The sequence below is a fragment of the Hippopotamus amphibius genome, chromosome 1 (assembly GCF_030028045.1).
Source record: "Hippopotamus amphibius kiboko isolate mHipAmp2 chromosome 1, mHipAmp2.hap2, whole genome shotgun sequence".
Taxonomy (NCBI): Eukaryota; Metazoa; Chordata; class Mammalia; order Artiodactyla; family Hippopotamidae; genus Hippopotamus; species Hippopotamus amphibius.
In genome coordinates, this window is record NC_080186.1 from 94,169,764 (window position 1) to 94,187,034 (window position 17,271).

A 17,271-nucleotide genomic window follows, 5' to 3' on the forward strand; every position below is an offset into this window, starting at 1 on the left:
CCACTTTCGGTGATACCAAATGATTTAACTTCCTTCCTGGAGACACTGTCTAATGGAGAATATGTAGTTTTGCCCCTTAATCCAATTAGTGAGCCTAAATTATATGGAAGGATGCAAAGATTAACATAGCAGCTACCCAAATTTGCCAGCAAATCCATCTGCCAAGAACAGCCACGATGGTGATAAAAGTGGCTTCATGTAAGCCAGGCACAGTTCCACCTTATGTTGTATGTATGGTCTCAGTTGAGTCTCACAGCCATCCCGTGAAATACCTGCTGCTATACTAATTGGCTGAGGCCCTGTGTGGCAAGGATGGGATGTGAACCAAGACACGCAGCCTTATGTCTGGGGCTATGCTTTCATCGCTCAAAGAGAGCAATGCAAGGCACCTAAAGACTAATTACCAACATATTTTACTTCAGTTACTTAATGGAAGACAGAATATTTGAATGTTTTATAAAGGACATTCTCATGTTAACTAATAAGTAAAGAGGGCGTTATTACCATGATTGGCAGTGGTGGTGAGAGCAGTGATAAGATACAAGGTCTAAAGTCACATAAATGTTAACACGTCGAAGAGAATTCCAAAGGAATCAGCCCTTCAAGTGAAGGGAGTTCAGGGCTGGGATAACCCACTGCACTATAGTAAAATAGGGGAGATTTTATATTTCTGAGCATATTTGTGCTGGTGACATCAACCAGAAGCTACTACCATGGAACTGACCTTTCTGCTCCTTAGAAGGAATGGGCTTCCACGCTCTCCTAAGCCAGCCTGCCTCCACCACTGTGGACAACCTGCGGGCCTGCTCTGCCAAGGGAAACTTGCCTCTGAGTCTCCCTGGCTTAGCAGTTCATTATTTTCTGTGCAAAAGTTGAATCAGAATAGAAAAATAAGGTCAATCTCTGACATGTGTCTCTCCAGGCAATATCTGTTTGAGGCTTCCTTTTAGGAGGCAGAAATAGGAGAACGTTTCTGAATTCTGTGTTCATCTTCAATCATTTAAACCACTCTCTAGTATTATATAGCTTCTCAGCTATGCAATCTTAGAAACATCCCTAATTTCCCTCTTGACCCGTTAGGTGTGGTGGTACAGGCTCTGGAGCTAGACTGCCCAAGCTGGAACTCCATCTCTGACACTTGCCAGCTCTGAGAGCTGGGTCGAGCTACAGCCTTTTGAAACGCGTGTTTCTTCATCTGAAAAGTGGAGATAATATGGGTTTATACCTCCTGGGGTTATTGCAAGTTAGAGCACATAAAGCATTTGGAACAGTGTGTGGCACATGGTAAGCATGTCAACAATATATTATTTGCAACTATTGAGTATGTCTTATAGGCCACTGTTCATAACTGTTCAAGCAGCAATCCTGAGCTAAACCAGATCAAAATTAGGGCTTCTAGTCCTGTGTTTATAATATTGGTACATGTTGAATTATGTATGGAATTGTTGTATGGAAAGACTCTTCAACTATCAATCGATGTAATGCAAGTAGTGACTATTTATTATATTGACATATTTACAAAATATTACAAAGTGAAATACCACTCCAATTCACCATATTACACAGGGCTGCATACAGGCAAGACAAAGTATGGAAAAACATTTACTTCTGTCTTTGGTATTAGAAATCTACACAAATTCGCAGCATTTAAAGTTTCCAATATGAAGTATTAAACATAGACAAAGATGTAATTGGTAATGTCATGAAAAGGGACTCTGATATCCTCTGCTGGGAAACCCCCAGGTCCATGAAATGCAGCAAGAAAGAGAGGGAGTCTATTGGCTAAAATAACAATAAAAGAAACAGCACAAGCTACAATACTGTACACAGGAGTGTTTCAATTTGTATGAAGCTGCTCTCTCCATAACATTTGGCAGACAGTAACAGACAAAACATTCCCCAGACACAGTGTTGCAGATAAGACTTTATGGGAAAGAATCCACTCTAAGATATACCTTTGGGGGTATAACTTTACTATACAGAACATCTTATAAAACTCAATTTCATGATCATTTACACATATACAAAAACTTAACTGGTTTTAGCAAATAATAACTTTTCTAAAACACAATCACAGTTTACATAATTCTGAGGTAAAGGTCCTGAATCTATCCTATTTGAGAAGCCCTAGCCCACGAGGGTCTCTAAAGGGAGACATGTCCACTGAACATCATGTTCTGGCCCTCAAGTGGGTTGGGGAGAAGACAGCCACACCCACCTCATTTTAGAGATGATCCAAAATTTCAGAACTAAATGTTCCTAGTTTGGATCTATTAAGTTAATGCTTCTAATGTTTTCTGCAAACACTCTCTGAGTCTTGTCAGAACATGACTTCTGCTATGGAGAAAATATTTCATCAGGAAAGGGCCAAGTTAGTGTCTTAACTTGACTGTCTTGACTGGGCACTCTGTACATCCCAGGAAAAATGTACGTAGACTCCTCACATAAACAGTGAAGACTTGGTCAAATAAATGTACTGCAGATTGACCTTCCCATCAGTTAATACACACCTGGAAATGGCCTCAGATGGGAAGAGCCTCAGTGAGAGCTGGGAGTCCACAGTGAATAAGACCAGAAAAGTCTAGCGACCCTCCTTCTGTCCCTGAAATGCATAAAGGACCTTGCTGTGCTTTCCTTCAAAAATCCTCAACAAGTTTATTTGTGCTACTGTAAATCCTCCAGGAAAATGTGGGAATCAGCAAGTGTATTCCAGGTCTTTTTTTTTTTTTTGGGTGGGGGGCGGGTAGTGGGGGACAGGAGCATCGGGGAGAAAAAGGAATATGTTAATAGATGTTGCTTCTCTAAAATGACTTACTAAAAATCATAGCCCTTGGTCTGTTTCTGTAAACAATACCACCTCAATTCAGGTTATTTGTAACTACCTAAAACATACCCAACCAAGGTTATCTCATAAAGTGAAGTACTACATTTCCAAAATAACCCTATGAAATCATGAAGGTTGTGAAGATTTAACATGAAGATACTCTTTTACACACTCTTTTGTACGTCTTCTTTTTATGAAGATGTTTGCAAATCTCATCAGGACTTCAAATGAATAATTAACTCCCCCCCTCCCATATGTATCACTTCTGAAGCAAACCTGAGCATTTGCTTCATACTTTAACATAAGTAACATCGAGGGGTAAGAGTGTTTGCCAGGCAATGAGTCACCTTGCGAGGCAATTTAAGACAAGTGATGCTGGACCTTTCCAGTAAGCTGCCCCAGTGGCAGAACTCCCATTTTTCTTCACGCTGGGCAAGGCAAAATTAAACTTCTGCTTCTCTGTACCATCAAAACTTCTGGTGGATGGCACGTGAGAAGAAAGTAAAAATGCGTTAAACATTTACTAATGGCTGGCAGTCATGGGGTCTGACTGGACGAAGTAAAAAGAGACATGAGCCAATGTGTCGGCAGGGCTCTTTGGGGAAGAAGAGCTTTTGGCTTTGCCCTGATCCCTGGCGATGACAGACGGGCAGGCTGTTTCTTGCGCAGCTCTAGGCGAGCCATTAATCTGTCACTACCAGCATCTTTAGAAATCCCAGCATTAAGACTTAGGAGGGGAAGAGGAGGGAGGATGTTGAGTAGCCAGAAAGGCAGCTTCTTAAACATGTCAGGAAATTCAAAATGCTGTGCAGGCTTCTGTTTATCCCGTCTCTGAAATTCCTGGTGCGGGGCGCAAGGCTGGGTGGGGGTTATTCATCCTCTTCCACGTACGTGGAGGGGAACCAGCCCACCTGAAAAGGAAAAGCAAGCAACACAGCAGTGTGACTCTGTATCTGGCACTTCAAAGGTCTCTGCAAACAGGGCATTTCATTTTCCTAACACCCCGAATCAAGCTGGGGTTTTATGCCCCCGCAGGTGAAGAGGATTGGTTTAAACTGCTCCTAAAAGTCCCATAGAGTGAGTGATAGAAAGGGTGGAATAAAATATGCTTAAACAGTGTTCTGATACGCTAGCACGCAAATACATATGTAAATGAAGGGGCTCTACTACCTAACGCTTCCTGTTTCTGCTGTAGAACAGGATATAAAGACAAAGGTCCTATGCCCCACTCTTTCCAATTTAGAGCAGCAGCTCTTACAGATAGTTCATACTTCACATAAAGTTGATGCTCTAGATTTAAAAGAGGCTTAGAGACTCAAAAGAACAGATATGCTCAACCCTTTTCTCAACAGGGAGCCACTGAACTTGCCCAGGTAAACTTCATGCCGCTCCCATATTCACTCAACACATTTTTCTAGAGTGCCTATGTTCAGTAAGGAACAGCACCCTTGCAGAGCCAGGGCTCTGGGGGGTTGAGGCTGCCTTGCAGTGTAGGGGTTCCCCCTGCCACAGTGGGCGCCCGCGGCTGCTCAGCCCCCTCCCTTCACTAGAGGAGCACATGGAGAGGGAGGGCTCACCCTGCCGTTTACTTCTCCTCTCCACCAGCCGTTGGCACTCATCTTCGTGTAAATCTTCACCACATCTCCTTTCAGCAAGGACAGTTCTCGCATATCTCTCGCACAGAAGTCATACCGAGCGATGGCAATGCCCAGCACCTTCGGGCTTAACACTGTGAAGAAATGATGGGGCGTCAGAATTGATTTGCAGTTTACCAACCGTAAGAACCTCATCAGATGGATGTTATAGATGCTATCAAAATGCACGGCCGTGATTTCATTAGAGGCTAGTGATGATGGCAGAGGGGCTTGAAAGCAGCAGAACTGCCGTTTCAATTCAATCAGGTGTAGTCAAGTTCCTTTCACAAAGTTTAAAGAACCATTGTTCTGTTTTCACATTCTTCATAGGAACTTCAAAACAGGGACTGGTTTTCATAGTTTAAAAAAAAAAAAAAGGCTAATATCTAAGTTACTGTCTATATCTCAGTTACTGTCTAAGGAGATAGACTCTCAAATAACTATCCTAAATTTCCTATTGATGGCATAGTAACCCATTTTTAACTAGAAACTCTAAGGTAAAAGCTTTGCATTTTTATCTTACAACCTTTCAACTAAGACTCAAAACAACCAACTTTTTTTTTTTTTTTTTTTTTTTTGCTGTGAAGGCTCCTGTTGAATCCATGTCATCACTTCTAGTCAAATGGCACTTCCTCCCTCCTACCCCCAAACAGCCTTTTCTTAGTTAAAACTATTTAGGGACAGTTACTGTTTCATATATAAGCTCATTTGTGAAGAAGCTTAAATCAGAAAAAATAAACACCATCCATTTATCTTTTGTGTTTCAAACGAATACCGCCTTATAGAAAACCTCTACTGAAATACGTAATCAAAAACAAGATTCAGGGTGTTCACCTCCTATATTCAGACTTTTTTGTGTTTTTTTTTTAAAGGTAGGAGAGGAGCTAACCTCCTGCCTGCCCTCACCTGCCTGTCCTGAAAGGAAAACTCTGTTCAAGCTGTAGGTTTGTTTGCCTCAAGTTTCATAACACATTGTATATTAACATCTCCACCTGTTGCTCCTTGGGGTTATAAAGTGCTTTCAATTATATGTTTGGTGATTCTCCGAATCACTCACCTGGGATTGGTGGGACTTTTATAAACCTTAAACGGTAGAGAAACTGAAGTATAAGAAAAAAACGAATGGGAAATGCCACACATCTGTATTTTTAACAGTTCCCAGTGCCCAGGCAGCTGCAGTTATGGCCTGTGTTCGCCTGGAAGAGCCTGCCAACTTGGGAGACTGGGATCTCTGGCCTATTTTTCAGGGCTTTGCAATGACAGAAATTTTTTTAGTCTCCAGGTGTCCATCATAAGATAAACGAATAGCAATGCTGTAGATTTCAGAATTGTAAAGGGAGCAAAAATAGGTCATTTTATTTTACTGTTCAGACACAAACCACTTTAATAGTTTTCTTACTGAAAACCATCCCATTACAGGGGCACTACTCTCAGAGTCGTGCACGTAAAAACACCCTGGTGATGGAAAAACCCATCATCAACTTAACTGTATGACCTTGTATAGGTCTCTTAACCCCTCTGGGCCACATTCTCCTCACCTATAAAATGAAAGGTCCGTGCTAGGTGACTTGTAAGGGCCTTCTAGTATTGAATTTTATTATTCTGTTGGGACGTACAGGTTAATTTTTAAAAATCTGTAAGAAAACATACTTTATCCAGCCATCATGTACTCCTCTACGTGTCACATAAACAGCCCTTACATTCTCTGGCTAATGAAAGAAATCAAGACCAGATTACCCTGCACAAACCAGTGGGCACCGTCAACCTTTAAAGCAATCGGGACTGAATTTTATTCTTATATTTGGAGATAAAGTTGGGATTTTGGTCCTGTTTATTTTCTTAATGGAAATACATGAACGCTGGCTTTTCTCAACTAAAATTTCTGATCCTCAAGAAAACTAGTTTTATAGAGTGCTTCATTCCCCCTTTATACTTTTGGCTCTCAACTCTTTCCAGCTGATGAAAGAGAAAATGTCTTACCGAAACACGTAACATGAGTGCACACGCAAAACCAGAGGAGTGAGATGGCAAGACAAACGATGACTTGATGACAGAGAAAAGGAGAGTGCGTGGTGGGAATGTGACTCGAGGGGCTGTTTGTGAGGAGATGTATCTACATGAGAAGCCATACACAGAAGAAATAAAAATATTTTATTTGCAAACAAAAGCAAGTTGAAAAGACATATAAAAGCAGTAAAGCAGTACCTGACCAGAAAGGAGTGGAAGAAGGGGGAACAAAGCTGTAGTCTGGAGGAGTTACAAAAGAAAAGCCACAGAACAAAGAAGGGGCTTAGAGAAGGAAAGAAAAAGAGAGAAGCAAAGAGCATTTAGGTGTTGGCAAAACATATCTCAGTACAGCTACTTCGTTGTCTATAACCTTAAGAAAACTGTCACATAAACGTTGAAATATCAAGCTTCGTTTTCACCCACTTGCCTCCTATCACCATTCCCAAATGAAGAACAAGCCAGATTTTTACATTTTGATTGACATGAACTCTGCAGTTCAGAGCAGTCTATCCCTTTACAGGTGAACACAGCATACCCACTCCACCCAAGGATGGCCTTCTCCTCTTGATGTGGTGCACAATTCCCACTTTGTCACATCAGTGGAGAGGGGGATCCTGTAAATTCTTAATGTAAAATACGCTTCACATCAAAACTGATATAAAGAAGTGAGAGCCTATAGGGTGGTGTCAGTGAAACGTGCAGCACCCATTGAAATTTGAAGATCACGCGTACAATTTGTTAGGAACCACCCTCGCCCTCCAGCCAAGCATGCACATGCTAGCTTACTTCCAGAAATAAAATATGAACCACTCTCAGTCTTATATCTGGAAAAGAGAGTAAATATATCCCCAAATTGTAGGAATGTACAGGAAATTTCTATGCATTTGGATGCTCAAAAGCTTTTCACTGTACTTTTAATAATAAGAGCTAACAATTATCAAATGGTTTGGAAGTGTTAGACGCCATGCTCAATGTTTTGTATTCATTTAATTATCACAGCAACTCAAAGAGGAGGGTACTCACACTATTTCTTCTTTATATCTGAGAACAACCTAGATTCAGACCTAGACAGTGTGACTCGGGTCGAGGCTCTTCACTGCTGCCCTGCTCTGCGTCTACCCCTGTGCTCCAGGCATCGCCTTTGTTTCAGAACTCTCCCTGCTGATACCATGGTGCCATTGCAATGGAAAAGGAAGGTGTGGTTATAGACTTTCTCTCAATATTTATTCTCCCCTTAATCCATGTCATAGGTTATTTGGTTGGGCGATGTTTGCCCAGAAGGGAAACTGTTACTAAGTTCTTGCTACTGGGATATGAGCAAAGGTACCATGAAGCAACTTCTGGTACCTTTCCTGGGAAGGCAGCTGGCACACGCCTTCACCCTTCTCTTTGGCTCTTTGTTCTATCCTGCTGTCTGGGATGTGAAAGCTACCGTTCTGGTTCTTGAGAAGGCAGACCTCACCTTAAGGATGAGCTTAAAGGAGCCTGGGTTACTGAAAATTTTATGGCAGAGATACTCTTGTCAGGAAGGGGTTCTAGAGATACTAAGAATAGTAGTAGCTCATTAAGGGGATACTTAGATTCCAACCAAAGAGACTGGACAAAGGAATTGGAAGGAGGGGTTCAGTTTTTTGGTTCATATATACTTTGATGCATTCATGACACTATTCTCATAAATGGCCTCACATATTTACTTTTAAGCTACCCTGAAGTATATGCTTGTTGATAATCAAGGTTCTTTTCTAAGCCATTTCATGTTCCAGGTTATACTTTTTTATTTTAAAATGCAGCGGTACATGCCATTACAACGAACTTCACAGTCTGCGCAATTCACTTATTGGCATGCAGTGTAACTGGTTTGTTTTATTTTCCTCGAGATCATGTTATACCCACTATTAGAGAAGGGGATGCTATCTCTAATGATGGAAATGGCACCCTAACTCTACTATTGGCAGAAAATCTGGTGCCAAGATTCCTATCCCATGTTTGTGAGAACTTAAATCAGAACTCTTCCTTCTACCCGTTACTTCTGTGTAATGAGAATTTTTTCTCCTCAAGCAGTTTTCTCAGTGTCCATCCTTGATTCTCTCTCTGGGACTAGTTATCCATCAAGTAATAAAAGAAGACAGTATTTCCCCAAAATATCTAATGAAGGTAATTTCAAGACTCTGAAATATAACGAAAGATAACTCTAGAAGGAAGAAATAAGAAATCAATGAAAACACAATTAAATGCTATTTAAATCTCAAAAATAGGTAGATTAGATTAGATAATCTTTCTCTATTCTTAAAATATCTAACATTCCTGAATGTGGACAATGCCTCACCAAAGGGCTTGAATTTCTGTTTCAGATAGAGAACATTAGTGTGCTACCCCTCTCTCCTTACTCTAAAAGCCTTACAAGTATTTGCATTCATGTCAAGCACCTATAATTCAAACCATCTTAAATCTTATCTAAAAATTATCATCTTTACTGAATGGTAGCTATTCCCACCATGGTTAGGCCTTGGCTCCTGTGCTGGCTTCACTCTCATTTTCTTTCCCCAGTGCATGGAACGGATTCTTGGATATGCCTTGGCTCCCCACCTGAATTCCAGTCTCTGATTTCACACATTTTCATGAGGTACAACCATGACCTCTGATTTAAGTTGTCTGAAACCAAGCTCACCGTCTTCCTCCGAAATATGAAGTTATTCCTTCACTGAATTCTCAGCTCCACCATCCCAATTCAGATACTTATGACATTTCTAAACTAGACAACTGCCTCCCAATTGGTCTTCTTTCTTTTGACTTTCTGTCTACTCTAAATACTGCCTCTCAGCTACGTACCATAAACAGACTCCTCATTCCTTTTCCTATGTTATAAAATCCTAACTCTTGACCTGAATTCCATGGCAGTTCATAATCTGGCTATATCCTGCCTTTCTAACCAAATCTTCCATCATGTAGCCACCCATATGCGTTTCATCCAGACCAGCTTCCTAACACCTCCCCCCACCTCCCCCCCCCCCCACACACATGCCATTCCGACCCTCATTCTGGGATGCTGCCCCTTTACTCTGCTTCTGTGAACCTTAACCTCCCTGTCTCTGAAGCTCAGCTCAGGTCCTTCCCTGACCAATCCAGATAACACTGGCCCCCTTTTCTGTCCTTTGTAGCCATCTGTTAGGCACTTATATCATGGGGCTCTCCGGCCCTGCTGTTTAATTGCTGTATGTGCTCCTGTGTTGTATCTCACTGAAGCGCTGGTTCTGGAGAGCAGGGGCCAGCTCTGACACTGCTTCTGCATCCCCATGGGGTCAGGCCCAAGGCTAAGCAACCGAAGCTGCTGCACGCAGGACTCTCTCGGCAGGGTATTTAATTCTGCAAGCTCCTCGTTTCTCCTCCTCCTATTCACTGAGCTCATCTTTTGCTCACTTAACTGCTCAAAGACTTCCAACAAAGGCTGGCACAACCCAAAGTAAAGGACGTGAAATGTGGTCAGGTGTTATTGTGCCGGATCCCTGAGAGCCATAATCTATCAATGATATTCCTACCATAACAATACTTTTATTCTGAGATGCTGAACAGCTATGAAATACTGTATGTCTCATGGCATTAAGCATACTGTACACTCCAGGAATCTCCTCAGGAGAAACTGATTAACCTTTTACTCCTGTCACCGAGGATGTAGCTCTCAGCCAAACGTTTTAAGGGTTGGTAAGATGCTTTCTACTTTTCTACATATTGTAGCATGACTTATTGTTGTCACTCTTCCTATACATCAGTTTTCACTGCCCTTGGGTCCTTAATTCCTGTTAGGCTGGCAAAACAGCATTCGAATGCCTGGCACCTATGGAGACAACAGTATAAGAGAACGTGTTTCCCTAGGAAAGTATGGATTTAAATCTAGATGTAAGCAATGTCAGAATAAGGTATTTGATAAAAATATTTTGCACAATGGTTTAACCTGCAAAATATATTTGTGTCCATACGGAGAATGTCCATACATCCACCTATTTCTACACACATGTACAGAGACATGTTCTCTTCATCACAGTCCGCTGACTATACCAGGATGCCGCTCATATAAGAATTATTGGTAGGCGCCTATCCGGGAGTGGAACAGAAACAGCTGAGTAACAGTGACATTCAAATGGGAATGTTGAGGGGTTATTAACTCCTATCCTTCTCACTTCCTGGCGTAATATTCACTTCACCATCTGATATTACAGGAAGCCTGCTGCTAGTACATCACATTATTCTGGGAAACCTCTTGAGAAAAAGAACTTTTATTCACATCTATATCCACTGAGATACTATTAAATCTACATTGAGACCTTTTTCATTGAAGTAATCATTTGCAAACTGCAGTCTTTAGTTAAGGGCCTAACTTTCCTCCTTCCTCAAATACTTTCGATTCCTTATTAGCACAGACGAAGGAGAACCTTGCTCAGGGCGACCATCACACTCAGGTAGGGGCTCTGGTTATTCTCATGTGATACCTGGCACCCAGATGGGTTAATGTGCATGGAACATGAGCAAATAAGTGGCGCATGGTTTACTGACTTCATATTTCTCATTAGGAGTTATTAAAAATACGGTCGAATATTCACTTTTCCAAGGTAAACAAAACTTGAAGGACTAACATTCTCTAATAGAAACAGAAGCTATCAGCATAGTCATAATAAACTGGCAAATCATTAGTGAATATTATTCAGTTCTGAGACTTGACTGAGAGGATGGATCCACGCAAGCGTGCCAATTAAAAGAGGCACACAGTGTTCACAAGAGAAAAAAAAAGGACTAGTGAATTGGTATCTGACACCTATACTTCTGTTGTCAAGGTTAACGAAGCATTGCTTTAAAGCATTAAGCTCTGCCCGGATTACGCGGTTCATGTTCACCAGCAAGTGAAAATCCACTCAGTTTTCAATAACGTTTGAAATTTGTGCACAGCAGAGACCAAGCTTCATCAACACTTGTCCTTAAGATACTGGTTATCAAATCGAAGTACTTTTGAACTACTAACACTTCATTATCCATTATATGTATAACTGAACATGATGCTAAGCATTTGCTAATTATTCTCTGGGACAGACGTTACCAAATGCTCAGCCTTAAATTGTAACAACCACATGTGTTCACACTCATTTATGTTAAAAAAAAAAAAAAAGTCACTAAAAATATCAGTCAGTTGTACCAATGGTACCATCATCAATACAGTTATCTCTGCGAGTTTGGGGCCCAGGCGTGGCTTAGAGATTTTTTTGAAGAACTGTGTTCCTATGTGGGGCACTTTGAGGGATCCAGGAGGTTCCTTTTACCAAGATTGTCTACAGATGGCCTAGCAGCAGAGAACATGCTGAAAATTTAATGTGTAATTTAAATTTGTGATCCTTAACCTGGTTTTATTTTAGAACCTAGCCATATCTTCTTAGACTCCCAGCAACATTCACAGACATAGTATCAAACATCTGCTCTCCCATCTCCCTCAAATATATAGTGTTTATTGTATATTTTATATATTGTCACTGAAAAAACTAGGAATGATTCAGATTGCTTTCATTTAATTGAATACTGACATCTGGTAAATGGACAAATCTCTTTTCAACCTAGAATTCAAAAAGATGACAAGGAAAACTTAGAATTATTGTGAAAATAAACAGCTACTTTGAATTCAGTACTGCACTGTCTAACTATATAGCCATTAACAAAGAAACAAATGAGTATAAGGCCTTATCGTTATGCTAAATTAGATCATTTGATATTTCAAGGGATTTCAAATTATTTATAGGCATCTAGTTTATCAAGATGTGAACTTGATTCTAAATCTGTATCCTTTAAAAATAATTGGCAGACATTTATTAAATAACTACAAATGTGCCCAGGACTGTGCTAAGGTGCTATTGGAGATATAATAGATAAGACAGAGCATTGGACTTCAAAGGAGCTTACAAATTAGTAAAGAGACAGACACAGAGATGATACAGAGATATGGAAATTACTCATCTTGGCTAGAGAATGCTATGACCAGACATTAGGCTCCATTTGAGCCCTTCCCTACAAAAATCTCCAGTCTTCCAGTTGCTTGGGCCAAAAACCTTACTCACCCTTGAATCTTCTCTTGCTATTCTGTCTCACATCTGATGTGTCAGAATGTCCTGTTAGGTGATATATGATGAAGGTGACCTATCTGCCTACATGTTTGGTCCAAGCTGCTACCACTTCTCACCTGGATTGCTGCATAAGCCTCCTAACTGGTCTTGCTATTTCTACACAGACTCTAGAACAATTCTATTAAAGTCAGACCATGTCTCTCCTTTGTTTAACTCTTCCCAATGGCTTCCCATTTCTTCCAGAGCAAAAGCTTTAGTCCTGTAAAGCCTCACATAGGCTGGCTTCCCTTACCTCTCTGACTCCATATCTGACGCTCTGGTCACATTGCACATGTCATATATGCTCCTTCCTTTGCCCAGGCTCTTCTGTTGCCACTTCCTTGAGTCTTTACTCGTGTTACCTTCACAAGAGGCCTGCCCTGATGCCCCATAAAAGAGTCCTGAACACGCACCACTTGTGCTATGTGGTGCAGAGAAAAATCTGGGTTTATTGGGAGTGGGGGTGTGTGATACACAAGCAGAGAAGTAGGTATAGGACACTCGATCCCCCAAACTCCCACTGTCCTACCGCTGAGGTTGGGCATGAACGGTCCTTACATGCCACGGTCAAAGTTGCAGTAGCTTGCTCTTCAGAAGGATGGGGTATTTATGTGAGTTTATAACAGTAGACACTCCCTGTTTGCTATGGACTGGATATTTGTGTCCCCCTGCACATCCCCAAATTCATATGTTGAAGCCTAATGCCTAACGTGATGGTATTAGGAAGTTGGGCTTTGGGGAGGTGCTTAGGTCATGAGAATGAAGCCTGCATGCCTGGGGTTAGTGCTCTTATAAAAGCAGCCCTGCAGAGCTTCCTCACCCCTTTCCACCATGTGAGGACACATGGTGCCTGCTGTGAACCGGAAAGCGGGCTCTTACCAGATACCAAATCTGCCAGCACTTTGGCCTTGGACTTCCCAGTCTCCAGAACTGTGAGCCATAAATTTCTGTGTTTATAAGACATTTGGTCTATGGTATTTTGTTATCACAGCCCAAACAGACTAAGCCAGTGGTCATACAAGTGACCTTGTTAGAAAGGGGAACTTCAGGAGCCACTGGTTGGTATTAGCCTGTTCTGCTGTTGAGAAAACTAAAAACTGCTGAACTGGCTCTCTGTTATGCTGCCAAAAAAAAGGAAAAATGAACCTCTAGTTTTGTCCCTCATCATCTGACCACCTCAGTTAAAATCAGAAACCATCCCCAGCACTCCTGAGTAGCATTATATTGTTAAATGATTTTTTTCCAGAGTGCTCATCAACTTCTAATATGCTATATAATTTATTTTTTGTCTATTATCTGCCTTCCCCACTACCATGTGAGTTCCACAAAGGCAAAGACTTGTCTTTTTTTTTTTCCCCACTGCTGTGTATCCCCAGCGATTTGAACAGTGCCCACCCTGCAGTAGGCTCTCATAAAGATCTGTTGAATGAATGACTGTGGGGACCTGTGGGGGTTATTGGTGAGAATGTAATAACTAAAGGAGAGATGAGGAGAGAAGTTCTTGGAGAACTGTCTTGTGAGGAAGAAGGATAAAGAAAAAGGGGGAGACTTCCTAGGTGGTGCAGTGGGTAAGAATCTGCCTGCTAATGCAGGGGACATGGGTTCGATCCCTGCCCCAGGAAGATACCACATGCCGTGGAGCAACTAAGCCCGTGAGTCACAACTATTGAGCCCATGTGCTGCGACTGCTGAGGCCCATGCACCTAGAGCCTGTGCTCTGCAACAAGAGAGGCCGCTGCAATGAGAAGCCCGTACACCACAATGAAGAGTAGCCCCCACTCGCCACAACTAGAGAAAGCCCGTGTGCAGCAACGAAGACCCAACGCAGCCAATAAAATAAATAACTAGATAAATAAATTTATAAAAAAAAAAAGAAAAGGGGAAGATTAACTGGGGAAGCTCGAGCTTTGAATAGAAAGACTGAGCTTTGAATAGGGAAGGATTTGAACAGCAAATCAGATAATGTTGAAATGTTTATGCTCAATTCTGACAAACCTGAGTGTATTCATAGCAGGGTGGCCCGGATGGTGACAGATTTGGCAACCATATGTATGACAAGGGACTGATAAATCTGAGTAGGTTATTGAAAAAGAAAGAAATACAGTGGGGAAGGGGAAAAAGCACATCAAATGAAACGTTATCATGGTAGAGTGTGTATGTGGTCTGTTTCACTTGGAGTAGTTCTGAAGAGATGAACTAATAATGATCGTCAATAGCTACAATAAGTCGAGTTTCTGGATCCACATAAGCATGTTTAAAATTTCGTTCAAAAAATAAATTGGGTGTTTTGTGTGGCTATGGACGTAAAGTCACCTGAGTGTCAAGGGAAGCCTGGGGATGATCTCTCAGGAATGTCACAAAAGATACTTGTTTGAAAAAGCCTCCACCCCTGCGGTCCTGTCTGTTGTTCAGCTGTTAAGCTAAACTGAATGTAACACCCAAGGGATGTGAGCGACAGTGTTTAGTGCAAGTAGATGCTCAAACTGTACTCAACTTCTCATGCTATTAGGACAGATGAGAGTTGCAGAGTTAAGACCTGCTCCCTTATGCAGATGTGGAATTCAGTAGGAGAAGCTGCATATCAGTGGTATATATGAGGAAAAAATGAGCTCTCAGCACTGTTCCTCAAAGCTAGGAGCCTGATCCAAATTTTAGCAAGAAAAAAAAGAATCCATCTCAATTTATGTTTGTTTTACAGGAAAGAGAGGCTAGAAAAACCAAAGCCTTGGATCAGGGCTGCCACACGAGGATACTATAGTCAATTAGGGAACATGACACATATTGAGGCCAGTTTTTAATTCAGAAAATAAGGTTTATAGAAAGAACAGTATACAAAATGAGACATATTAAAACATAAGGACTGCTTTTTGAGCTTTGAAACATGAAAAAAGACAGCTTTGAGTGAGGTTATTTGAATCTGAAGAATTTCAATCTGCAAGCTATAGATTTCTGAAGGGACCCTGGGTACTGGCTGCTAATTCTTAAAGCTGTCAGGTTCAGGATAAAAATGTCTTACAGTAGCCAGTAAAGCTCCTGAAGTAAGTGAAAAAGGGAAACGCAACAAGACCTAATAATGAAGATGTGTAATTGTAGTTGATTAGTTGCCCAAGAACAGTAAATTCTGTGGGCATGATAGACATCCTGAGGAAAAGAATATAAAAATGACAGCAATATGTTAGAACCACCTTAGCCCCTAGAAAAGTGTACGTAGGCTGCTTTCCATGTGCCAGACATTGTTCTAAGTACATCACATACACTAACTCTGTTCCGGCTCATGAATGTGAACATTGCACACTATGAGACGGTGCTGCAGGATGAAAGAAACGAGGGAAACGCATCACTTTCCTATATTGTACAAGCAGTACTTCTGGTGTATCTGTTTAACAAATGAAACCTTTCATGATGCTTCTCAGGGCCGGTGGTTCATGAAATACTCAGTTGGAGATGTTAATATAAGTGAGAGGGGTTTGAAAAATATAGTGTTCTTTTAATCATCAAATTATTGAATATCAGACAGAATTACTACATTCTTATTCTGTATCAAGTATTTTATATAGTGTTTCAGTCGGTCCTGTAGGTTTTTGGAGGAAACATTCATTGGCTAGAAGTGCTCTCTCTCAGGAAGACAGTGCGTTTCTCTGTAGGAAAGTTAACGAGCCATTGAAAACACTTCATTATATAAAGGTAATGTTTCCCTTGTAACTCCCCATCCATTGACTACCTGTCTGCCCTAATAATGCAAAGTCCTTTTATAACTCCAATAAAAAAATATAAGGATGGAAAAATTTGGAGAAAAATTTAAAATTAGTATGATGAGATTATAGTGAGTTGAATGGTGCCTCACTTACCCAAAAATATGTCCACCTAGAACCTGTGAATGTGATCTTATTTGGAAAATGGGTCTTTGCAGATGTAGGTTAAGGATCTCAAGATGAAATCATCCTGTATCAGGATGAGCTCTAAATGAAATAAGTGTCTTTATAAAAGAAGAGAAATGGAGATGACACACAGAGGAGGAGGTGATATAAAGACAAGGCAGAGACTGGAATGATGTGTCTAGAAGCCAAAGGGCAGCAAGAATTGCCAGCAGCCATCTGGAAACTAGAAGAGAGGCATGGAATGTATCCTCCCTCAGAGCCTCCAGTAGGAGCCAACCCTGCCAACACTTGGATTTCAGACTTCTGGCCTCCAGAACAATAAGAGTAAATTTCTGTTGTTTTAATCCCCTTCATTTATGGTCGTTTTTATGGCAGTCCTAGAAAGCTATTACAATGAGATTAAAACAAATATTTAAATTACCAGAATAAAATTAGATTAAATCAAATCCAAATGCCAAATGACCAAGGAAAAAGATGACAAAAGACTGAGGATAAAATTAGATCAGAATAAGAGTAGATGAATAGGGGTACATTGAATTACAAGAGCAAGAAGGTAAAAACTAAGTGGATGTTTGAGGAGTTTGTATGAAGTAGATAATAAATATTACCCACCATTACACTGTGATAAACTAATAAATAGATTGGTGATGACTTAGAGGGGTGGAGTAGGGAGGGGATATGGGGATATATGTATAAATACAGCTGATTCACTTTGTTGTACAGCAGAAACTGGCACAACAGTGTAAAGCAATTCTACTCCAATAAAAAGCAAAAAAGAACCTAATAAATAG

At 40.9% G+C, this 17,271-nt stretch overlaps 1 protein-coding gene across 7 annotated transcripts in view; it reads right to left on the bottom strand.

The window, feature by feature from the left end:
- Positions 1–1,911: 1,911 nt before the first annotated feature.
- Positions 1,912–17,271, bottom strand: part of VAV3 (vav guanine nucleotide exchange factor 3) — a 376,903-nt gene continuing 361,543 nt past the window's right edge. For 6 of the 7 annotated variants that reach the window (XM_057720790.1, XM_057720914.1, XM_057720825.1 and 3 more), the window contains 2 exons: positions 4,402–4,553; positions 1,912–3,735 (listed from right to left, as the gene is read on the bottom strand). In XM_057720790.1, the coding sequence (XP_057576773.1) occupies positions 3,694–3,735; positions 4,402–4,553 (194 nt within the window). In that variant the 3' untranslated portion in view covers positions 1,912–3,693. Of the gene's footprint in view, positions 3,736–4,401; positions 4,554–17,271 lie in introns of those variants that run through there. The other variant, XM_057720996.1, reaches the window with a different exon arrangement.